Below are 26000 nucleotides of genomic sequence, written 5' to 3'. Positions count from 1 at the left end.
AGATTTCTTCTCATCTATAGAATATTGTTACTTGTGTTTTTTTGGGGGGAGAGGGGCTTATTTTTCCTCTTAAAAAGTACACACACACACACACTTATACGCATGTACATGTACACACACTTACAATGGGAAATAGAGGCTCCAGCCAGCTCATCGAGAATGAAAGAATCCAAATGGTCAAAGCAAAATGGTTTTTTGCTTGAATTAATCAAATACTTGCTGTCCCTGTTTATTCCATTTTACTTGTTTGAACTTGGCTCCAGAATGATTGAAAATATGACAGTTTCACGTATGATCACTATAGTCACATATAATTTTGTAGACCAAAATAAGTGATGAGAATTGAAGTGGGATTTTTATACTAGGAATCATTGAAATTCTCATTAAGGTAATATCCTCTTTGAAGACGCTAATTTTAATTAGTAACACATCACTCAGTATTCTTGTTCTAGTTCTTTTTTAAAGAAATGCTTTAATTAATAAAGGGTGTTCCTTCATGTCCTGGAAATACCTCCATGGAGTGGAATTAAGACATTTTCATTTAGGAAATGAATTAAGCAGAAAATATAACATAAATATAAGTACATATATGAAAATAAATATAGCAAAACATAATAATAATCTACAATGTTAATTCCCCCTTATATGCAAAGAAATAATTATTCAACATATTTGTCACAGATGATACATGACATACATATGTTTCATTTAATAATACCGCTTCTTTACGCATTTCTGTCATGAAAAACTAGTCTGTTAGAAATAAAGATTTTACGTAAACATGTCTTCTACTCTAAAACTGACTAAAGACTTTATGTAGCCATTTAAAGGAAAATTTTTTTGTATAAATAAATATAAAATCCCTTGTAATTTTTTGCATCTAAGATTTAAATTCTGGTAATATTCTGTTTCAGTGTGTAGTTACACTTTTTTCCTAGTTGATGTATATATGCATTTGAGCGGCAATAACTATCATTATAATTATAAATCCATATTTCCGTTTACACAAGCAGGTATATATCTTATTTTAATTGAAGGATTCGATATAGTATTGTCAGCTTTCAGGAATGCCTAAGGAATTTTAACAGCATGGTAAACAAACAAATATAATTAGAAATGTAATAACGTAGTATGTACAGCACTAATGTTGAGAGGGAATAAATTCTGGTTGTTGGGGGAAAGGCAAATTGCTTAACTTTAATGCAAATAAAAAATTTAGGAAGGAGAACTGACTCTGGGTGATGAACACACAATGGGATTTATAGATGATGCAATACAGAATTGTACACCTGAAATCTATGTAATTTTACTAACAATTGTCACCCCAATAAATTTAATTAAAAAAAATTAAACATTCATTTGAATAAATAGATATAACTGAGAGGGCTAGATCAACTCAGGGATCTTAAGAATTTATGGCCCTCTGCCGTTGAAAGAGTGTTCTTGACACGACTGTCTAGTAAATCTGTGAATCTCGTAGGAAATGACAAGGCTCACTGTGGAGAGTGGACTAAGAGAAGGGTACTTTAGAAGGTACGGGGGGGGGCTCTGGCACCCTGGCACTCACAGTAGGTACAAACTGCCCAAAATCTAAGTGGAGTTAACCATTACTGGTCAGGCGGTGCTGTGGGGCGTCTTGTGATTTTGAGAACAGTTCAGTTACTTCTCTCAGCCATGATCTCAAGAGACATAAAGTTGAGAACACATCAGTAGGGAAGAGAAAGTCTGTTCCACTGCCTCTTCCTTTCTTCCAGACCAAGTGGAATATACACATGGAAAGATCAAGAGAATCAGAGGCAGGAGAGCAAGAGTAAGAAAGAGGGGTGAGGGAGGAGGAGAGAGGGGAGAGAGAGAGAGAGAGGCAGCAGACAGATCCGGAAGTGGACCCTGGAGCCAGTTCTTCCTGTTGTGGATATCTGACCATCTCTGAGGAGGGGGGAGGTCGTGGTACAGGTAGAGAGTACAGGAGTGCCTGGCTGACCCCATTTCAGGTGACACTTGGAGACAGTGTAGCCAGAATGACACTCTGTCTCTGTTTGCTCCCTTCTCGAAGTTTCTGCCCTTCTATCTACTCCATCCTACACTGGGTTCCCAGGTCATTTGTTTCTGACTCCAAGCCTCTCCCTTTCCCAGGGGTACCGACTAGCCTCCTTCTCCCTGCCAGTCATTGGAGTACTGGCTCTCTGGCTTGGCTTTGGGGCCTCTCCTGTGGGCTGCCCAGCACCCAGGGCCCCTAGATTGCAGCCTGGAAGCGTGAGCCAGAGTCGAGAGACCATATCTAGGTGGGATATTTTTCATTGAGATAAAATATGCACAACATATAATTTGCTATATTAACCATTTTAAGTGTATAGTTCAGTAAAGCACAGTCACATTATTGTGCATCCAATCTCCAAAACTTTTCATCTTGCGCTAAGTAATTTTTCACTTTTCATACAGCAAATTTCTAAAGCAAATTTCTTTGTGTATGTGTGTGGGGGGATTTCTTTCATGACAAAATATCTTTCATTTCTAACCCTCAGGATCTTATAATACGTTGTAACAAGAAATGTATTGTACAACCTTCAAGGCCTGGCAGCTAAATTAGCTCTCCCCCTGTGACTAAAGACGTTATTCTACGTTCCTACCTGCAGACAAGTGGAAGAGTAAGGTCTTTTCATGAGTGAATGCCTGCAATTAACATGTGTACACTTCTTTATCTCCCACCTTGGGGAAAACCTTTCTCTTAAAGCAATGTAAGTAATTCAGAACTTTCTGTACAAACATCTAGATATTAAAAAGCAATTATTGGTATAATAATAACAACTCTAAATGCCACACAGTAGGAAGGAGTAAAAATGCTTTTCATGGGAAAGAACCACTGATTCCAACTATTGATATCATCTCACTTTGTATACTTGCGATGTAAAGCACAGCCTGTGAGAAAGGAAAAAGGGCATGCAAAAGGCTCCATGAAAATGACGATGAACACCTGAAGGCAGCAAAGAGCAAATATTCAGCAAAGAGCAATATTCCCTGATTTATTATCATGGTGCTTTGATATACAATGCCTTTTGTACCATCTACATTCTTTTTAAGTATGTGTTTGTTAATCAGACAGGGGTTATTTTACAGTGTTTTAATTCATGAAAGTGTTTATTTCGGAAAGCCAAATATTGGAAATGAAGCATTACCTTTTTACACATTCCAGACTCCCCAGGAAAAGGACTAGGCACTTCATCGGTGGTGTGAAAGAACTGGGATTCCCCGCAGTGCAGTGTAAATTCCTGGCACTCTCCATGTCCTTCATCCACTACATCCAAAGCTCTGTAAAGAGTGGAAACACAGTTACGTCAACAACCTGTCAAGAACACTAGAAACTCAAGAAACGCAAAGGCACATTTCTTCATGTGTGTAGTGGACCCTTGAACAACATGGGTTTGAACCGTGCAGGTCCACTTAGATGCAGACTTTCTTCAATAAATACAGTCGGCCTCTGTATCTGTGGGTTTCACATCCATGGATTCAACCAATCGTGAATCAAAAACTGTAATTTCGATCAGCAGTTGGAAGTGCATGGATATGGAGGGCCAACTGTATGCATTGTTCTCTGTCATTTTAGGTAAGAGACTTGAACACCCTAGATTTGGTATCCAAGCGGGGATCCAGGAACCAATCCCCTGCAAATACTTAGAGCCAACTGTAGTGAAGTTTTTGGGGAATTGAAAAATATAAGCAGATTTTGGACTACATCGGGGTGAGTGCCCCTAACCCCTGCATTGTTCAAGGGTGAACTGTATTTCCAATCAGCCAAAATAATGAATCATTCTTCAAAACCTGCACAGGATTGTAGATAATTTGGAACTCTCATAACACGTATATAAATAAACTTTGATGACTTCACCATGTGGCTAATAGAATTCTTTCAAACCCTATACAGAAAAAAAAAAATACAGATAGGTAGGTAAATAATTAGATGGGCAGACAGATTTTGGCAGGAAAGCAATCCAATTTAATTTGATGATTTCTTGGTTGTTCTACTGTCATTTCTCTTTTTTTATTACTAGCTTCAGGTGGACAAACAATGATTAGATATTTACACCCCTCACAAAGTGATAACCCCAATAAGTCTACTACCCATCTGACACCGTACATAACTATTACAATACCATTGACTATATTCCCTATGCTGTACTTTACATCCCATGACTCTATATATACATATTTTTAAAAAATTATAGTTGCTATTCAGTATATTAGTTTCAGGTGTACAGTGCAGTGGTTAGACATTTACATAATTTATGAAGTGATCCCCCAGATAAGTCTAGTACCCATCTGACACCACACATAATTTTTTCAACATTATTGATTATATTTCCCATACTGTATTTCACATCCCCATGACTATTTTGTGACTACCAACTTGAAATTCCACAAAATTTCATTGCATTGTTCAAGGGTGAACTGTATTTCCAATCAGCCAAAATAATGAATCATTCTAATCCCTTCTGTCATTGCTCTTAAGAAAAAATCTGTAAGTTTCCTGAACATTGGAAATGAAATGGAAACTGAATCCCAGTTAGGGAGGGATCTGGGCTATGCCAGGAAAAGAGAATTGTTCCTAGGATTATAATTTTATTAGACTTACAAGGAATGGAAACCAATGAAGGCAGAAAGAGAGTTCTAGCACACTGGTGGTTGCTTACCCCAAACCCATTTTCTCTATCCAAACCCCCAGCCTTGCCTCCACCCCCTGACATTTTCTTTGCTAATAACCTTGATTTTGTTTAGCTGTCCATCCTCCATGTATGTGTCTCATACATACACATACAAGAGGAAGCTGCTTTGGCCCAGTAGTCAATCGTGATTGAGCTAATCCTGGCGTCCAGCGATTGATTTAGACATATGCCCACACATGTTTCTCTTGCTGACATCACCACATTGATTTAGGTCTCCCTGACCCTCTAAAGTGTTTGTACTTTGCCCTATTTATCTGGTCAAATTTTTGCCAATGAGATGTGACTAAGTCTGCTGAAAGAATCAGTGGAAGGGCTTTCTTTTAGAAGGTTTACAAAAAGAAATAGTGCATTGCCAGTTCTTCCCAGCAGGCCAGTGTCAAGCCTACATGTGATAAATGTGACAGCCATCTTGGGACCATGAGTGGCATTAGCCTAAGGAGAATATATGAAGGAGAAAGCAGGGCAGAAATATGAGAGCAATTTGAGTCTTTAAACATACTGTTGAGCAGCTGAATTAACCAATCCTAGATCTGCCCTAGCTCTAAACTTCTTGTTATGTTACATAACAAATGCCCTATTCTTTAAGCCATTTTGACTTAGGTGTTCTGTTATCTGCAATTGAGCATCCTAACTGATACAAGATTTGATATATTTTTTATGTGTATAATTAAGGCTGGGGATAAAGATACTGAAGCAGGAGAAGAGCTTTGAATGGAGAGGAAAGGAACTGAAAATCCAGGGCTTTAATATTTATAGAAGATACAGAAGCGGAATTTCTACAATGTGCCAAGGATAAAAAGATAACTAGGGTAAAGCATTAACACTTTAGAGCAGGGGTGTCAAAACTGCGGCCAACTGCAGTCCGCAATCCATTGTTAATTGGCCCGCAGCAAATTCCAAAAATTTATTTAGTTTACTTAAATAAACCAGGTGAGGCGATGTGTACTTCACCTCGAGTGAGTGGCCTGGCTGTTTGTGTATTTTACCGCATATGGCCCTTGGTAAAAACGTTGAAAAAAGTTTGGACACCCCTGCTTTAAAGGGACAGGGCGATATAAATCAATGTGGTGATGTCAGCTGGAGAGATATGTATGGACATAATTTGGAGAAATCCATCGTGTACATCTTTGTTTTGGAAAACATTCCCTGTATCATAGAAAATGTGAAGATATACTAGCAGCAATAATTCCTTTTTGTCTTTTCCCAACCTTATACCATAAAAGTATTATTTGTATCTACTAAAGATAATTCAATCAGTATCAAAGGGAACTAAAATAAAAAATAATTTCTTTAGACCCATCATAGTTTCATTTTGGGGCCAGCCTGGTGGCTCAGGCGGTTAGAGCTCCATGCTCCTAACTCCAAAGGCTGCCGGTTCGATTCCCACATGGGCCAGTGGGCTCTTAACCACAAAGTTGCCCGTTCAATTCCTCGAGTCCCGCAAGGGATGGTGGGCTCCACCCCCTGAAACTAAGATTGAACATGGCACCTTGAGCTGAGCTGCCGCTGAGCTCCCGGATGGCTCAGTTGGTTGGAGTGTGTCCTCTCAACCACAAGGTTGCCAATTCGACTCCCGCAAGGGATGGTGGGCTGTGCCCCCTGCAACTAGTAATGGCAACTGAACCTGGAGCTGAGATGTGCCCTCCACAACTAAGATTGAAAGAACAACAACTTGAAGCTGAATGGCACCCTCCACAACTAAGATTGAAACTTGACTTGGAAAAAAGTCCTGGAAGTACACACTGTTCCCCAATAAAGTCCTGTTCCCCTTCCCCAATACAATTAAAAGGGTGAATTAAAAAAAAAAAATTCATTTTGCACAAGCAACCATGCAGAACGGTTTATTTCCTGCAACATTTCATGCCATATGTAAGCACTTAAGTTCTTTCTTCTGAAAGAACGTGTTGAAGATAACCTTTGAGGCAAATCTCTCCTCAGAAATTAGAGTCCATATGTGTGAAGGGAGAGAGAAACAAGTGTAGCTCAGGAGACTTTAGATCTTTAACAACCAGGAAGTACGTTAAAGCTGAGCAGCTGTTACAGTCTTATCATGGATGTGCACCAAGACCTGTTTTTACTACAGTCGTTATTCCACTGACCCTGAACTGCAGTGCTCACCTGTCTTTCTGCTCACAAATAAGCCCAGAGGAACGGGAAGCAAGAGAAAAGACCACTAGAACTTGAAAATTGATTCCAACCATTTGTGGTCTTACAAACTGTAAAAGTAAACCGGAAATGTATAGGAAGTCTGCCACTTTTAATATTCTCCCTTCCTGGAGAAAAATATATGTGCCCACTGAATGAATGAATCTAGAGAGTGCCGAGATAAACGCAATCTTCGCTTGCTTCCCACGTCTTGTGTTGTTGGAGGTGGGCGCCCAACACAGAGTTCACGCTTCCTGCTAGGTACTTACGCACTGTGTGATTAAAAACCTGCAAGGGTGCACTTTCTATATATTTTGCTTGTGATCCAATCCCTGCCTATAGGGTAGGATCCTTTTGCCTGCAAGTAACATTAAGTCCAACTCACAGAAGCATAATCAAAAATGAAATTTATTATCACATATCAAACAAGAGGGGTGCCTTTAAGTTGGTTTAATCAGTGTCTGTTTTCAGTGGCTGCTACAGTTCTGGTCATCATGTACAGATATAGTAGTTTCAGAGGATAAAAAAGCCATCTCATCCTGTGTATCTCTCTTAGAAGTAAGGCAGTCTCCCTAGAAGCCACCTAGCTGACTTCTCTTCATGTCTCATCCTGTACCAAACCAATCGCTGGACCAACCCCTGGCAGCTGGGACCGAAGGGCCTCACTGTGCAGAGTGGGCACCTGAGCAAACTGGGGTTCTACTAGGAACAAACGAGCAGGGCAGGGAATGAAAATGATGTTGGCATGTGTTACATCACCTCCCTAACTTTGTCTGGAAACATTTTCCCCACACTTAGTACATACATTATTGGTAGAGGGAGAGTTGATACATGTCATGACTCAATTTGAATCTTCAAAACAGAAACTTTCACGATTTTGACCTCTTAGCATGTTGAATCCAGGGAGCCTGCTTGCTCTCCTGATTTGAGGATAAACTAGTAAGACTTAGCATGCTCTCCAAGAGTTTATTCTATATGCTTGGGGTCATGACATCCCAGATGAAAGGTAGCTTTCATTTCTCAACGGCCAGAAGAAGAGGAGGACTATTACAGATAGTCCAGGGAAGGTCCTTGCTTCACCCATGATCCTGAAACCGGAAATGCTGAGTGTTATGGTACAGACAATAACCTCCCTTTGAGGGGGGGAGGAGGAGGATGAAGGGTTGGCTGACATCCCTTTCCTCCTGACCCAGATCCAAGCAGCGCGGCCGTATACTTGGTCACAAGGGCCATTATTTCAAAGTTGGCTCCAGGACTTGGTAGGGAGGTAAAGAAAGGCCAAAGGATGTGTGGGCCGAGAGGGCTTCACAAGCAGAGCTCAACTTCAGGCCAGATTCTCACCAACCCCACACGCTCAGGCCATTCCAGGGGCATTTTCCCGTTCCCCCCTAGCGTCAGATGCAGATCTTCTCCTCAGAGCAAATGTATCGCACAAGTTTGCCTCCTGAAGCACAACCTGCACAATATATTATGTAGAAATAATAGGCCTAGAATCATGCTGGAGGGTCTCTAGCCCTTAAGTTAACTTTTTAAACAATATCTAGCATTCATTCTTTCAGAAAACATTTTTAGATCTACTCTGTGTCATATATCAAAGCACACAAAGGTGAGCAAACCCACTCCCTGCCCTCAAGGATATTAAGGTCTTGTAGGCATGACTCATCAGGTGGGCAGCAATATATTAATTCTGAATAATAGTTACATGTGGAGTTAGACATAGATAAGTCTCCCTAACCTAAAAGCCAACCTTAATAAGTATTCGCTTCAAGAAAGGCCAACTGGAAATTTTGTTAATTTTTCTTTTCCAAAGAGTAAATTTTAGTTTCACTCCAGATGAGAAAGCTATAGGTGGTCATAAGAAAGCCTGAGCTTGGCTCCCTGGTGAGAAATTTAAGATTTATGAATGGAAATACTGTTTCCTTTGTGAATTGTCACTACTGGTTCTTATTAAAGACAAGATCTCTTGGGTTAAAAAAACAAGACAAACTAAAATAAAATTCCCCAAATGCTACATACATGTGTGGTGTTTTAGCAGAGGATCACTTATTAATTTGCTAATTATAATCTGGACTTTTCTTTTTTTCTTTTTCTTTTTCTTTTTAGCACAGATGCTATGCTGCCAGAAGTGAAAGCCTTCCAATGTTACCAGTATTTTATTTTACTCAGACTCATAAATAATTGGAATATCTGCCAGCTCATTCAATTATTCTCTATGTTTCCTTTTTATTTGGCTTGCTTTTAAACACCAGTCTGACCTTCTCCCTGAAGATTAAGTTGCTGGAAAATTAATAATGGCAAAATTGTTTACTCTTTCCTAAGTTAAAAGGGCCACATGGCTATTTCTAGACAAATCCAAACTTTGTGAGGCTTAAAGCTTACATAATTTGGGTGGCCCTCTTTACAAAAAAGAAAACCAAATATCTTGCTTTTTCAAAATTTCTAATACTGCGGCTTCTCCTAAGGCCTTGGGAATGGCCCTTAAAGCTTAAGCTTCATTTGCTGCCTGTAAATCCACCTCAGGTTCTCCTATTTTGGTCTGCTCCATCAAATTGTTTCTCTAGCATTTAATATGTATAGCCCAATATTAAGCAAGTCAGATGAGTGTTTTTCATCTAATCATTCTTGCTTCAAAGATAATGAACATGTAAAATAAAAAAATATGACACTAAAGTAAAGGTTTTGGGTTAACTATAAGGTATAAATTGAGGCAGTACTGCCATCTATTGTCTACTCTGAGTTATTAGTGTGTTCTAATAATTGGAGTTGTGATTTGAAAGTTACTAAAAGATGCCTTCATCTGCATTGAGTTATTTCCTCAAGAGAGCTTCAAACACCAGATATTGGAGTCACTCTTCTGAATTAGTCAGTGCTTGTAAGTAAGCCTACAGAAGTTTCCTGGCCACAAAGAAAGGGAGAAAACTTGTAATTCGCAACAAACAGCACTAATAGTACATGTAGTATTTCTTTGTTGCAACTGCTGAAAGGTAGAGAGCTACCATTTACTGAGCAACTTCTATCCTGCTAACATTAGACCTTATATCAAATTACGGACACACACCATGAGATCATTCTAGACCTGAAAAGGCCCTTAGTGATTACCTGGTGCAGTCCCCTCAATGCAGATTTGAAGAGACATTGGCTCTAAGAAACCATGAGACTGACTGAGTTGTTCCACCCATGTGTGTGGAACCGGAAGCCAGGCTCTTATGCCCAGGCTCACAAAGAAGCATCTAATGACAGTGTGACAATAGAGCCATGTAAATCTGTCCTGTCTCCAAGGGGGAAAAATTTCATAAATCTATTTCCCTTGGAAAAATCAAGGGTTTCCAATTTATAGCATAGATTTTTCTTCCAGAAGCAATTTGTATTCAAATTTATATTTTTCTCAGTTGAATAAGAGACAGAATATGGCAATGGTATACACAGAGATTTCAGAGTTATACCAGCCTGGCCATCAGCTATCTGATCTTGGGCTAGATCCTTAACTTCCCTAAGCCTCAGTTTCCTCATCTGCAAAATGGGGATTACAATTAGATTATCATGGGAATTAAATCTGGTAATATTCATAAAATGGTTAGCCTAGTACTGGCACATAGTAGGTGCTCAATAAGTATCAGCTATTTTAATTATATATATGGATGTCAGCTGACATTTCCTGGATAATATCTTACTAGGGATCATGTGGATGGTACTTTGAATAGCAAGTTTACCGGGCTCAACTATGAAATGATATTGAAATGAGAATGTCTGAGTTGGAAGATACCTTAGAGATAATCTAGAGACCCACCCATCTCATTTTTCAGATGAGCTCACTGAGGCCCAGGACATTCACTGTTCAAAGTCACAGGCCAATTAATGGAAGACTTGGGGGTAGACAACCCACCTGATTTCCCAGTTCAGAGACTAACTTTAAATTCTCTGCGGATGAGTTTCATGATCACAAAATCCCCAGTTGGATAGAGAAATGAATAAAATTTTCTATGCTCATACGAGTTTAAAAAATCCAAAACATCCTCATGGTTTTAGCTATATACCGAACACTGTATCATCAATGCAAGTACTTAGCGTCAGCAAATGGTCGTCAGTTTTTAATGCAGAAACTCTGCCATCTAGTGGTTGCACAGGAGCAACGATCCTTTTTAGGAGTATTTTTGTAAAAACTTGCACACACTGGTGCGGTTGGGCTCTACTCCTCCCCATGGCCTCCGTCTCCCCGAGCCCCTTGATTTCTTTTTTTTTTTTTAAACAAGAAAGATATTTATTGTCATGCACCGCTAAGCAGATTGGCAGATGCCACTAACAAATGGTAAAAGAAAAAAAAACTTCTATGGCTCATTATTTCCATAAAAAAAAACTATTTTTCAGTTACCATTTCTGAAATAGAGTGTAAACCCAACTATAAATAAAACAATACAGTTGCCGTCAAACCCCAGTGCAGTGTGCATCTTTAACCTTGGTGCTTTAAATGGTGGCTGGAAGGCTGGGGGCCGTCTCCCTCCATGCTCTGTGGGACAGAAATGTCCAAATTCCCCTCCGTTCTGACCAGTGGAATGCAGGTCATCCTCTCTCCAACAAAGACTGGGGACCTTTGCTATAATAATTCCATTTTGTGAAACCTAGGCTTTGAGTGCTACAGGGTCTGTGAAATTTAGCCAAGCTATCTCAGGACTAATAATGTGTCAAGTTTTGTCAGCAGTCACTCCACATGACTAACCAAACATGAAGCTCACCCAGAACCAGGCTGGGCTCAACAGGTTTGGCTTTATTAGTGTACTGGTTGCAGAGGAAGGAAGGATTCATTCTGAACAAAAGCAGAGGGCTGGGGAACAAAATAACCTGGGGAATCATCGCCCAAAACCCCAGGAGTGTTGGGGAAATGAGGTCTGTGTCTCAAGGAAGGGCCCAGGTTTATTGGGAGTCTCATGTTTCATGCCTGATTGCACATGCTCTCCCTTAGAGGAACTGCAGATCATGGCCTTTTTTTTCAGTGTCTCTTTATAACATTCAAATTGGACAAGTTTAGTTCTCAGTTGTCAAAATGTAAAAGAAGTTTTCTTGATTGTTGGTATTTTGTTTTTAAGGCTGCCCCAATTCCTATCACCCAACGGCAGAGAACAGAGAATGTAACTTGTCTTTTGGTGGCATATATAATCCCCAAAGAAAGACGAAGAAATATTGACTGACTTTACTAAGCTCCTAAATAACACATTAATCATGCAAGAGAGTCTTTTAAATTGCTATCCTTTGCAACACAAATACAGCTAGTGGTGATTATCTCCCCACGGAGCTGGCAAGGAGCAGGAAGCCACGCAGACTAGAGGGTAGAGCACCACTGCTAAATCACCAGGGTGATTCTGGGGAGGAATCCCTGAGCCCTCCTGCGCCCACCACCCCACTTCTGATCACTGGTCAAGGGGCCCTTGTCCTCAGACCTAAGCCGCTTTGTGTAAGAACTCTGTGTTGGCTATATGACAGGGAAGCCAAGAAGGGTGTTACCAGCTCTTAATATAGACAGTCCCCGATTTACAATGATTCGATTTATAATTTTTTGACTTTGTGAAGGTGCAAAAGCAATAAGCATTCAGTAGGAACCATACTTCGAATTTTGAATTTTGATCTTTTCCTGGGCTAGCGACATGAGGTAAAAGCCGCAGCTCCCAGTCAGCCCCGAGATTACGAAGGTAAACAACTAGTACGCTACAGTGTGTTCATTGTTTTAGATGATTTTGCCCAACTGTAGGCTAATGGAAGTGTTCTGAGCACATTTAAGGTAGGCTAGGCTAAGCTATGATGTTCGGTAGGTCAGGTGTATTGAACACATTTTCAACTTCAAATATTTTCAATTTATGATGAGTTGATGTGGATGTAACCCCATTGTTAAGTCAAGGAGCATCTGTATTCCATCGGGACTAAAAGGAGAAATTTCTCTCATTCTTACGTGCTAAAAAAGCGTTCTTTTCCTTATCTGTTGTCTTTAGACGATGTGGACTGTATACCTGATCATGAATCAATTTTAGTTCTATATAGAACTTTATAGAACTTTATGAATGTGTGTTTCTGTAAAGTGTTGTCTACTCTGGCCTTACCACACTATTATTCCTTTGGCTTTCTGATCTTTACCTATTTGCACTGATAATTGGATGCAAATGACTGTGAATCCTTTGGAGGACGAAGGAATGGGTATCGGTTATAAATGCATGAAACATGTTGCTTCCACCTCATCAGTATAATATCCTGGTTATATCTGTCCATTCCAACTACCGCTATCTGAGTTCCAAACTTAATTATCTCTTCAGTTTAGAGTTTTCCAGCTGTTCTCGGCTATCTTGTCTCTCATGCATCCTCTAACCCATTCTAACGTTACAAATAGATTGATCGTCTTCATGTTCTCTTGTTTGGAAGCCATTAGATGGTTCAGCACTGCCTACAGAACAAAGTCCTAACTTCATAGTCTAGTATTGAAGCTCTTCCACCGCAGTCTAACTTTTCAAACATAGCTTCCTTATGTGCCCCATATTGCAGGCAACTTTGCTATGTTTTAGCTTCATTATAGTCCTTGATGGCTTTCTCTCATCTCAGAGAATGAGTTCCTTAAGGGGCTCCTGTATATGATTCCCTCCGTTTCAGTCACCACATATAACCACATCTGTCACATCATAGATGTTCAGGAGGGGTTTACTGGGTGACAATACAAAGCTCTTTCGGCAAAGATGGTCTGACTCATGACTACAGCAGCTGCTTGCAGGCCTGTTGCTGTTTATGACTGTTTCAAATAATAGAAAGCTTTCATTCAAAGCACCTCTTCCTAATCATGACAGTTGCATGCTAGGCTGGTCTGTCTGTTGTTATTTTCCAGAAGTCTATGGTGATGTCACATGCTTTGAAGTTGACTTTATAGCAGCTTTAATATGCATCATCTGCTTCCCTTGTTTACCTCTGCTCCACCTTAGCTCACTGGTCCAAAATGACTATAGTGCCAACAACAATTTTAAAAAGTCTGTGAGCCTCTGGGGTCCCTAAAGAACCCGCCGTCAGACTTGTCTGCCTTAGTGAGTCCTTCCAGGCACTCAAAGAATTATCTTCATCATTCCTGAGCTTTGATAATCCTTGCATTGTTGCAAATATTATTACGTACTTCATAGCATTTCTGGACACAATAAAGCTTCAAGTGACATTTTGTAATTGTTCCTTGTATGAAAAATTTTTATCATTTACCGTTATTTGCTTAACTCACAAATACCTACTTTTTCTTACAAATCACATACTCTCAAATTTCTCACAGCTATAATTCAGAGATGTAAAGGCTCTACTCAATATAGTCTTACTATATGGTGGTATGTAAATCTTATAAACCTAGAAGTGAGAAATGAGTCCTTAAATGTTACTTGTAAGACATCTAAAACATTCCCACACATAATATGGTCCTTATAATAAACGTCCTTTGATGATAATACAAACCTGAAGAAATTATTTTCAAATAGCAGAGTGAGTCTCTTTCTCTTTTTTTTCACTTTTTCAAGATGGTAATTCTTATGGAGGTTAGTTTTTATGGTAATTTTCATAACTGTCAATTTCATCATGTTTGACTGCTTAATTTCCAAATACCTGGCAGTTGTTCAATAATTAATGTAAAATGCTCAATAATTAGTACATAATTGCCTGAATCACATCTTTGGCTTCCCCCATCCACCTGCATCAGATGGGAAAACTCCACAAGGGACCAGAGTTGCTTAAGAGCCTCCGAGATACATTCTTTTGTAGTGACTAGAATTATCATCATTTACTTAATGAATGAGTTCAATTAGTGTCTATAACTGGTGCTAGTGTTACAAAAGAAAACTCTAATTAAATATCATTTCTAACAAGAAGTAATAATGCAAAACATATTACGGACACATCAGGAATACAGATTTACTGACTGAAGACAATGAAAAGGTTATGAAGCTGAATCTGAGAACAGGCTGATATTTATCATCTCACCTCTTACAAACTGAAATCCTCTAAGGGGTGTGAGGCAAGAAGAGATTATCACTGAATCCCTACTCTCTGTCTAGCTTACTAAAGTTGTCCTTACAGAGATGTTAGTAACATGTACCAAATGTCAGCTTCAAATTCCCCACCCTGGGGGGTACTATAATACCACTCTAACCTCATTCTCCTCTCTCTCCAAACTCAGCTTTTCAGTTGTGGTCAGGAAGATTTGTTTGCTCTCCCCTTATGTACAATTTGCTTCATTATTTATATGTCTTTGCTTGGGTTTCCTATGAATTTTTTCCCCTTTCCTCTTTGCAATCTTGGCTATCAAATTCCATCCTCAAATTCCAAAACTCACTCCCTCTGGGACTTCACTGATTGTAATGAATCTTGTGTTTCCTTACCCCTTAGCGATCCAGTTTATACTAAAGGAAATCCCAACTTACAAAAAGGTCGTATTCCAAACCCCCCCTCCCTTTTTTTTTGAGGCAGAAAGAAAAGAAAAAAATGTTAATGTGAATCACAGAATTGTTCCAATAAGAAAGTTTAAAAAAATAAGAAAGCAATAAAATAGTCTGAGAAATAGTACTTATTTTTCTCAAGTGCAGATTATTCTCATTTTGGAACAAGTATTATTGAGAAAAAGTGGATTCAGTTAGAAAGAGATGATTAGAGAATTTTTCAGAGATTATAAAGTGGCTTTACAGGGCTTCTGTTGTTAGCAGATCTAGATTACTATTTCTAATTTCACATCAGAACTCATGGTTTCCCCTTTCCTTCATACAAACATATCACTAGCTTACTCTCGGGCTGTTCAGCCATCAATTGCATGATCGTGATCCACAGTGGAATGAAAGGAGACACAAACATTGGAAAGAAAAGAAGAGGAAGGTGAGAGAGGAGGGAAAGAGGAGAGAGTTTCCTTGGCCAAGACTAGAAAGAAAGAGGAAGAGAGGAAAGTATTCAAAATAAGGTGAGGATGTGCTTAGAAGGAAAGAAAATTCCCACATGTAGAAATCATATAGCTGAGGAAGGAGGGTAGAGACAGAAGAAAAGAGGCAGCACAGCATGTGCACAATTCTCTAAGGGAAAAACCACAGGCCCTGGTTACCCATGCTGAATGCTGAGGTACAATGAGGCTCAGGACAGGCATTTGTGCCCAATAGCTCTTTACGCCTAAAGGACTATAGGGTGTGCAAAATTCAGGTGAATGACAGTAACTGGTCTTGAACTTTTAGGTTGAGTGTTATGAAGGACCATATTTGTAAGTCAAAACCAGTCAAATATGACTATTTCACGTGGTTCGTACAGTATTATTCATTAAGGGTTCATATTATTATTTCCTGTGAACGTAGATCATTTCTCAATTCAATTATGGACTTTTGCAGTGTCAATAACGATGTCATCTATCCTTATAACTTGAACTCAGTAGGTATAAAATAAATGGTTTTACTTGCTCAGGGATGATATAAAGAAGTTTTTTCTTGTGGCACTGACTGATTGAGAAGCCAGGCTTTCGACACTGAGAGTTGAGTCACTAACCACAACATATTCTGCCCCAAGAAAATATTTATTTTGTTTAACAGGATTTTAAATTAGGGAGTGTTATCTGATCAGATAGGCTGAGGATTTGCGCGTCAACAAGCTCTGTGTACACAGGAGATCTTTATTTCTGCACAAGATGAAGGTAGAGACTTTCACAATGTTTGACTGTGAAAGTCAGGGACAAGATAACAAAGAAAAAAATGACCGTATTCATATTTTTCACTGAAAAACATCTTCATACTGCTTTTATAATAAAAACGTTTAAATATTGCCAATACTTCAAAAAATAAATAAGCTTGTTTCTCATAAATCAGATAATAGGACATATCAAAATGCTTCTAAAAAATGAGCAATTGATAATATCAAACAGTAACATACAAAGTTATTAAAATTTTTCATTTGCCATATTGTATAAAATGAAAGAAAAAAGCTATTGGCATTTCCGCAGCTTTAGCAATTGCTTTTTACTAAAAAAAAATCAAAATAATATTATGAGTAAAATTAATTTCCCAATCTGTCATGTTTCTTCCCTTTAAAATGATAGAATCTTAGGAAATGGTCGAAATGAAGCTTTTCTCTCTTGTTACCAAATTTAACAATTATAACTCATGTCGCCAGACTTCAAATATGAGGAAATCATGTAATTGTAATTACTATTAATTTATATACTTTTTGAAAACAGAAAAGGTTTGACATGAGAGCATTACATGAATTATTCCAATGGATTAGTCATTTTATCCTTTCGCTTCCCCACCAAATAGTTTGTGTTACTGATGGAAAAGGGAGATATTGATTAACCTAACTAATCACTTGGATTCCCCACTTAAAATGCAAGCAAGTTACTGAGAAGGCAAAACACACAAGGATTTACTGTTTATCTGGTTATAGGCCAGCAAGACAAAGGGATGGAATCTGACTTTGGTCCCTTCGTCCTCCCCTTGGCTCTCTGCATTTTCTCCCTTTGCCTCCTCACTGCAGATACCCAGGATTTTCTTGTGGTTCCATATCAACTGCTAAGCAGAAAGTGACCTAATAAAACTAAATAATATGAAAGAATGATTCACTGGCTCTGTAGACTGAGATGAACAGTGTCCTTCCAAAATTCATCTTCCCCTGGAACCTCAGAACGTGACCTTATTTGAAACAGAGTCTTTGCAGATATAATTTGTTGAATTAAGATGTCGTACTGGGTTCAGGTGGGGTCTAATCCAATGACTGATGTCCTTACAAGAAGAGAGAAATCTGGACACGGAGACACAGACACACACAGATACGGAGGGAAGGAGGCCCTCCGTGATGCTGGAGGCAGTGGGAGTGACGCAGCTGCGAGCCAAGGAACACCCAGGACCGCTGCAACGACCAAAAGCTGGTAATAGGCACGGAAGGGTCTTCTCAGGAGGGGGACGGATGGCCCTGCAGACACCCTGGTTTTGATCTGGCCTCCAAAACTGTGAGAGAATAAATTCCTATTGTTTTAAGCCACCACATTTGTGGCACTTGGTTAGGAAAGTGATACATGGTGCTACTCTGCTAAGGTGAATGTGCATTGAAAAAAAGACGTAGGAGAGGGCCATGTTTAACCCAAAGAAAAGAAATAACAGGTATATTTGGCATCAATAAAAACCCAAAGGAGAAGAAATTTTTAGGAAAGTGGGCCTTCTGAGTATCTTTTCAATGCAACTGGGCATGTACCAGCCTCCTCCCTGGAGGTGTGGGCCTGGGCTGGTCTGAGTGGAGCACTTTTGGAGGGAAGACAGGGAAATGAAAAGAATGCATGCACTTTGCCATCCAAGCACTCCAAAGACACCAAAATTCCTAAGATGAAAAATGCTGCCTCAGGAAATAATAAACCCTGATGCAAAGCCAAGAACAAGAGGAGCACAAAGAGGGAATCTCTGAGTTAAAGAGAACATGGTATATCTCTATACCATGCATCGCTTTAAACCCAGTCAAAATTACACCATATGTCAACGTTAATTCCAGGTGGCTGAAAGAATTAAATGTAAAAACATCAAATCACGAAGACGTTTAGAAGGCATAATATGGCATGTTAGGAGATAATCAGTATGTGAAACAACTTCCTAAGATTAAAAGCAATGGATAAAATTCAAAAGAAAAATACTGGTAATTTCACTAGGCAAAAATTTAAATTTCTCATACTTTTTTTTTTAATGAAAGGCTATCACAAGCCAAGAAAATATTTTCAGCAAAAATATCCAACAATTGGCTAAAAGCCATACTGGGTAAAGAAACCATACAAGCATATAAGGAAAATATCAAACCCAGTAAAATGGATAAAAAAGATAAATAAATTTCAAAGGAAGAAAAGAAGGGTTAATGAAGATATTTTCCCAACCTCACTAGTAATCAAAATATGCAAATTAAAGTAACAATAGATACAATTTAGAAATTAATAATGCTCAATGCTTTTACATAGTATTGGGCAATATATTGTTACAGTCTTTTAGTAAGCAATTCATTAATACTTATCAGGGGGCTTAAGAATGTTAATATACCTATACTCTGGATTCTACTTATAGGAAGTGTTTATCAGGAAATAATCAAAGAAGCATTGAAAGATTTATTTACCAAGATGTTTATGGCTGTGCTATTTATGATAATAAAATTTATAAAAAACTCAATCAATTCAGGTAATGATTAAGTAAATTATGGAATATCCATGTTATGGAATTCTATTTATCTTTTAAGTTATAGGGGTCAAGCCTATAATATAATGGCAAGTTGAAAAGTGGAATAAAAAATTGTGCATCAGCTATGTTAAATATCCAAGAATATACAGAAAGAACATACGCTAAATTTTAACAGTAGTCATCTCTGGCTAATTGGAGTAATTTATGTGTAATTTATGTTCTCTTCTGTATTTTCCATAATTGTTATACATTCTCTTGTAATAAGAAAAATATTTAAGAAAATAAGTTTAAAAACTCCTAATAGGCTCCTCAGGGAAGTCTAAATTAGGATTTTGAGTGGCAGTAGCAGAAGGTAAAACCCAAATGACAGAACAGACCTTTTTACATAATCTAATAAAAAATTAATGCACAGATTCTACCTGCCCATCTCAATGTTTTCTCCCCAATTCCGCAGGCCAATACCCCCAGGTTATTGTTAATTATCTCATGAGAGTCACACATTTTTTCTTGGATAGTTTCCAAGACACAATTTGTTTTTAAAATTTGCACGGAAAAAAATACTTGCAGGGAACTTCACCCTGTTTAAGGCAATCAACATCTATATTGATGTTTGTCCGAGAATTAAAAAGTAATTATTGAAAGGTAATTTTGCAGCCTGATTGAGAGCACAGAAATTGACGAGAATAATTTTGTTTTGTTTCTTACTGTGCATAATTTCAAAATCATTTATTCTACTTCAACAGGGGACAGAGTACAAATAACCAAAGGGTATCCTGATTCCATTCCTTGTGTCAGTTTTCAGTGCTCTATATCTTTTCATTCCTCCTGTAGCTCCCTTTTGTCATCTACATATATTTCATAGAACAAATCAATAAATTCATAAAATGAAACTGGTAAAGATTTCCAAGTAACGTTTTTTTATTTTTCACAGTGATTCTGGATAAAATCTTCTGATTTAGTATTTTATAGCTCTCTTTTAAATCAGGGGTTGGCAAGCCGTGGCCTACAGGCCAAACCTGGCCCACCGCCTGTTTCTATAAATAAAGTTATACAGTAACAACCACACAGTAGCTGTACTACAGAAGTGTCCATGGCTGCTTTTGTGCTATAATGGCAGAACTGAGAGGCTGCAACAGAGACTGGATTGTTGACAGTGCCCCAAATATTTACTATCTGGCCCTTTACAGACAAAATTTGCTGACCCCTGTTTTAGATCATAAACTCCTGCCCGCTTCCGTGGCAGAGGATCTTCTTTTTTGCACTGTTATAACCTTCATTGAAGAGGAATTAACACTCCTAAAACTCGAATCAATATTAACGTGTAATTATAATACAACGTAAGCTCAAGTTTACCCAAGTCTGGATAAATTCAAAGACAGGAAAAATTCTCCCACAACCCTAGATGTAGGTCAAAATCTGAATAATTCTTTGATTTACTTAATTTTCTTGACTACTGTTGCAGTTTCCCCTCAAAGATGCTCTCCATGACCCTCTCCTCCAGGTATTTATGCCTCTGTGTAGTTCCCTCTCTCAGACAAGTGATGATTTCTTACTTCCAAGACTCAGTCACAATGTTGTGGCTTCTGTCTCATCACTTGCTCTGGGGGAGGCCAGCTTCTGTGTCATTCTGTGGAGAGGCCCGCATGGCAAGGACCTGGGACCTCCAGCCAATAACCAGGGAAGAACTAAGGCCCCCTGAGAAGAGCCACATGAGTAAGCTTGGAAATGAATCTTCCAGCCCCAGTTTGCGTTTTATAGGACTGCAGTACTGGTCGACAGCTTGATGGCCACCTAAGAGAGACCCTGAGCTGCAACCACCCAGCTAAGTTGCTTCTGAATTCTTGACCTGCTCAAACAGCGAGATAAATGTTTATTGTTTCAAGTTCCTAAATGTTGGTGTCTTTTGTTACACCAGTAGAAAACACATACACTGATCTCTGCTACCACTCCCATACCCCGGTTTCTAGCTATTAAAAGCCATCTGCACGAGACTGTCAGGCATAAGATATGGTCCTTGAAATGGACCATGAATTTGATACAGCTCAGGTCACAAGAGAAATATCATGGGCTTCCAACAAATCAGAGAGTTTCCTCTATACTATAAAAACTCCAGGTTTATGCCAGCCATTAAGGCAGTTCTTGATTATTCCACTCTGGCTATAGCGACACTAGTCAAAGATTGAAATGACTGAGATAATGGGTGGGACCGGGGAACAACACAATGTACACCCCAGAAGGACTGAAAACCCACCAGAACATGTCATTAACCAAACTCCCACAGCGTTGGGAGAACTCAAACTGCAACTTCTCAGACCAGTTTAGGCTTCCAAAGAGCTTTCAGTCCCTTTTCTACTTGTTCCAGAAGAGGCGAATGACATCAACAACATTTACTTTTGTGCAGCGCTTTGTAATTTGAAAAGTAGTACATTTATGTATATTATATCTTTAATCCGCACAGCAACCCTGACTTGTAGGTTTAAAGTAAGAGTCATCTTATTTTTTTGTAAACAGAGAAAGAATATTAGTATAACAATAGAAAATAGCATCTAATGATTTCTGTGCAGTATTAGGATGTTTTGCAGAGAAAGTGTGAAACCCAGAAGTTTAACGGAGGGGACTCAGAGGCCAATTCAGGGGTCCAGCAAAGACAGGCACCTGGTGGGCCCCATCGTCAGGATGCTACCAGAGAACTCCGTGTTTTTCCACTGGTTCAGTACCCAGAGTGTACTCACCAGGATAACCTCTGTTTGGATGGGAGTATGACACCCCTGACCTTAATTGTTCAAGCCCCCCTGATTCTCCTGAGAACATGCTTAACTTCCTGGAGGGTACGTGTTTGATGTCCTTCATCTTTGTATCCCCAACAGCTTGTAAGACAGTGATTTCACATAGAAGGCACTCAATAGATAGATGTCTGAGGAAGGAAAGGAGGGAGGAAAAGAAGAGGGGGATAAAGAAGGGGTTTGAAGTACAATATGGTTTTGTTCAAACCACAAACCCTATTGTGTTATAAAGTATATTAAACAAAGTTGGGTAATTTCTCTTGAGGGACCTCCTTGTATTTAAATTTTCCGAAGTGGACAAGATCAGGCAGAAAACATTAATGGAAGTACAAAGTTGGGAAGAACAGCTCCTATTTGAATTAATGGTGACTCATCTCCTAAGGAATCTAGGTTAGGAGGCACAATTAAGCGACTATGTTTACTGGGCTGTTTCACTCTCAAAGAGCTTCAAGAGACAAGAGGCATCTAGCAAACAGCATTGAATTTGCTATGCTGGAATTAATATTCCAGTCCATGAAGAACATAATTGGTATTTATAGTGATGTTACCTATAAAACAGGGCCCCGCCCACAAGCACGGGTAATGTAATTGATGCCTAAACAAACAATGTAAAGAAACCCCTCCATGGCAACACAACCTGTGGGTGGCAAAGTCATCATGTCACTGGCACCCACTGATAACATCAGCTCCTTGAGTCCAGAGTGGACCCACACTAGCTCTTGGCCTTGAGAGAATTCCTAGGGAGCCAGCCAAGCCTCAGTGCAGAGGACACTGCAGGGTACAGATCCATTCCAAGTGAGTGGGCACCTTCACAGCACAAGCCCCGTGACAAACCATTTAAAGTGCTCAAAACAAAGCTACAACAACCCATAGAGCAATGTGACTACTTCCACATATGTCTTCCCCCTTCCTGATGTCATCTTCCCACCTACAGGTAGAAAGATTAAGTCAATAAAATAGAACCCAATGCCATGTTTCAGGTTGGTGTATTTGTTTAACTAGAACAGGCAATTTGTTTGACCATCTGGGTCTATAATCCCCTCTTTTTAGAGTCCACCTCAGATGTAATTCCCAAGATGGCTTGGCACCTGTTTGAGTTTAGAAAGACTGTGTGAAGAAAGTATCGAATAGAATGAAAGTGTCTACCTAAGAATATATTCATATATCGCTTAGAAAGGTTGTAGACTATTTAGAGAGAGGTTTATTCCAAAGTAGGGATTAGGAGACTGACAGGCAGAAGGCCAGATGAACCATTTTTAGGAGGCCGTGGGAACTAGTCTCCAAAGGTGGCTCCGAAAACTGCCCCCCATCTCAGTACTGCAGGCTGCTCCTCACTTTGAGGGGTGAAGCTATTTTCCCCATTTGAGCTGCCTTGTAAGACACGTTAGCTACCCTGGGGGAGAGGCCACGTTTAGAGGGGATGTGGGGGAAACCCTTGGAACCTGACCAACGGCAAGAATTGATGTCCTGGACATATATGGCCCCAGTGGAACTGTTCCCACTAGCTCCCAGCTGTTTTAGCTGAGTTGTCAGGCTTGTTACTAAAGGAGCCATCTTACAAGTCCCAGCCTCAGCAGACGTCACACAGAGCAGAGACAAGCTGATCCCATGTGCCGGGCTCAAATTCCAATCACTAGAAGTGATAAAATCATTGTTATTTCAGGTCACCAAACTTGGGGATAGGTGTTATACAGCAATAGGTAACCCAAACAGGCTAAAGTCACGTAGCCTTCTGCTAAAATCTCTTTTTTTAAAAAATGCCACAGTTGATCATTTTTCACAGAAATCATCCACAGAAAACCCAGTTGTTCTAAGAGTTTATTAAGTAGAACCTGGAGTCTTTAGAAGAAAGACTTTAGAAAGAACGGAAAGATTCATATTTCTATGACATTGTATATATTTCATAAGCTTGATCTTATTTTAGATTAATAGATCAGTCGGGGAGACAAATAGAGAATCAGCTCAGCACTAGTAAGCACTTAGGATAATTGTAGTTTAATAGTTATAACTACCTTTCATTGGGCAATCACTACATCCCAAACACTGTGCTAAGTGCTCTGCATTTATTATCTCATTTAATCCATACAACAAACCTGTAAAATAGATGTTATTACCTGCATTTTACACAGGTGAGGAAACTGAGGCTCCAAAAAATTAAGCAATTCGCCTCAAGTCACATGGTTAGGAAGGTGTGGAGCTGGGATTTGCACCCTGTCAGACTGACTCAAAAGCCATTTAGCTAACGAATATACTGTATGCAGCTTCCACCTGTAATAATAAAATAGCTTCATTATCCAGATACCTTTAGGTTCAGAGAGGAATGTGTCCTGCTGTAATAATAGCTAAACTAAAAGCCACTTTTTGCTCTTAAATAAGTGACTCAAAGTATCTTGCATGCAATTTGGCATTGTTTCTTATCACAACTACGGTATTTGGTCAGATGCATGCTATATAATTCTGGCAGGAGATAGGAAAGTTTCTCATATACAGTATGGACATCTGTCCTTGTGTTAGATTATCTTACATTTCCTAAAAGACTGTTTGTTATGTGAAAGGGAAACCTGAGGCACAACCGTCTGATTCCAATGATTTACCCAGGTCAGCCCTCCTGTGAACTTTAGCACTTAATTTGCCCTCTACTTTAGCTGGCCCCACCCATCACACCCATTTTTTCCCTTCTTTCAAAAGCACACAGTCTTTCCTACACAAATACATGCCATCTTTTGATTACTCAGAGAGGGCCCATACTAAATAACCCCATTTAACAAGACTATAGATGGCAATATATACCACACAGAGCCAGAAAATGGAAGGAAATGAACATATTTTTGTCAAAGGGTAAATTTTCTAGGTTATCAACTCTGCCAGCCCTACAAAACACAAACTGTCCCCAAAAAGAGTTGTTCTAAAGCCAAGTGAATGGCTAGTTTTGGTTGCTTTGAGAACTTTAATGAGCAACTTACTTTCACAAAAGATCAAGGGAAAGGATCTCTTGTTTATCTGATAAAAAGTTGGAGGAGAAGCCACCACACCTCAGAACACCTGATCTGTTCCTTCCACAAAGAACCTTCACAGACTCTCAGGTTTGCGAAATTGCACTAGAATTTAGGATGATGCTTTGATTTGTGGAAAGGACAATGAACTGAAGGATTAATGTGCTTGCTGCATGCCAAACATTTGTGTGTCATTGCATCCTTAGAGTAAAAGAAGAATGTGATTTGGTATCAGATGTAGCCATCTCTGCTACGTCTAATATGGGCAAGACACTTAATCTGTCTGATTTTCAGATTCTTTACCCGTAAAATAGGCATGATGATACAACATACACAGAGTTGTCAAAAGATTTAAATGAGCTGGTCCTTGTGGAAGCACTTTCCACCCTCCCAGCCCCACCATGATGCCCCTCAAGTTGCAGAGGACACAGCGAAAGAATTTGGGGAGAGTTCAGATAGTATGGAGAAAAAATTCCATTGACAAAAAGTGACCAGAGAAGCGAGACTTCTGGTGATGACAGAAACAGGCAGCCATGTAGGGTCTGACAGGGTTAGTCCTGCTGGTCTCTTTCGGGAGGTGAATAATCAGTTCTCACTATAGCCTTTTCTGCGCACTGGTCATCTAGGCCCTGTGTACTGGGGGTGGGGGAGGAGAGATGGGCGCTATGAATGGTGGCCTTACCAGGAGGACAGGGAGCTCTTTGGACTTCTGCATTCTCATTTAATATGTGCTCAGTGAGGGAATGAATAGAAATAATTCTGGCTTTTCACTGGAGTGAAATGGTCATGTGAGTCTGTATCATCATTAGATGTTTATTAAAATGTACATGTGAACTTCTGTATTTTTATTTGGAAGTTCAGGAAAAGCCAGCTGACTAATTATCCTTCAAAGAGGGTACCGAATAGGACAAAAAAAACACATTTTATTGTGCTTGTACTCTATGTTCCTAGAAAAGTTGCTTGGACATGGAATTTTATAAACCAAATATTATTTATAGCTTGCTTGTTAAAGGAAGTTATTTTGCAAGTTGCAGAGTCCTTTGCAATATAAATGGTCCTAGGTTGCCTTGTTTCTGTAGTTTTGCTTTTGATATGTTAGGTTATCTTAAGTGATAACATATGAGAGAATGAGGTGGAAGAAGGAGAAAAAGGAGAAAGAGAAGGAAGTGAGAAGAAAGTTAATCTGCCAGA

The 26000-nt window shown here is 39.2% G+C and overlaps 2 protein-coding genes across 3 annotated transcripts in view; one reads left to right on the top strand and one right to left on the bottom strand.

Annotated features, from left to right (window-relative positions):
• Positions 1-3882, top strand: part of RTN4IP1 (reticulon 4 interacting protein 1) — a 147942-nt gene extending 144060 nt beyond the window's left edge. Inside the window, exons 9-10 of one of the 2 annotated variants that reach the window (XR_012496704.1) lie at positions 2523-2645; positions 3191-3882. Coding sequence is in view for 1 of the 2 variants with exons in the window: in XM_019734979.2 (XP_019590538.1) it covers positions 3191-3211 (21 nt within the window). In the remaining variant the exon portion in view is untranslated. The remainder of the gene's footprint in view (positions 1-2522; positions 2646-3190) is intronic. The other variant, XM_019734979.2, reaches the window with a different exon arrangement.
• Positions 1-26000, bottom strand: part of CRYBG1 (crystallin beta-gamma domain containing 1) — a 175920-nt gene that overhangs the window by 96103 nt on the left and 53817 nt on the right. Inside the window, exon 2 of the mRNA XM_019734972.2 lies at positions 3174-3306. Coding sequence (XP_019590531.2) covers positions 3174-3306 — 133 coding nt within the window. The remainder of the gene's footprint in view (positions 1-3173; positions 3307-26000) is intronic.

This window comes from Rhinolophus sinicus, linkage group LG05 (assembly GCF_036562045.2).
Source record: "Rhinolophus sinicus isolate RSC01 linkage group LG05, ASM3656204v1, whole genome shotgun sequence".
In the NCBI taxonomy this organism is placed as follows: Eukaryota; Metazoa; Chordata; class Mammalia; order Chiroptera; family Rhinolophidae; genus Rhinolophus; species Rhinolophus sinicus.
This window is presented reverse-complemented; position numbering and strand designations above follow the sequence as displayed.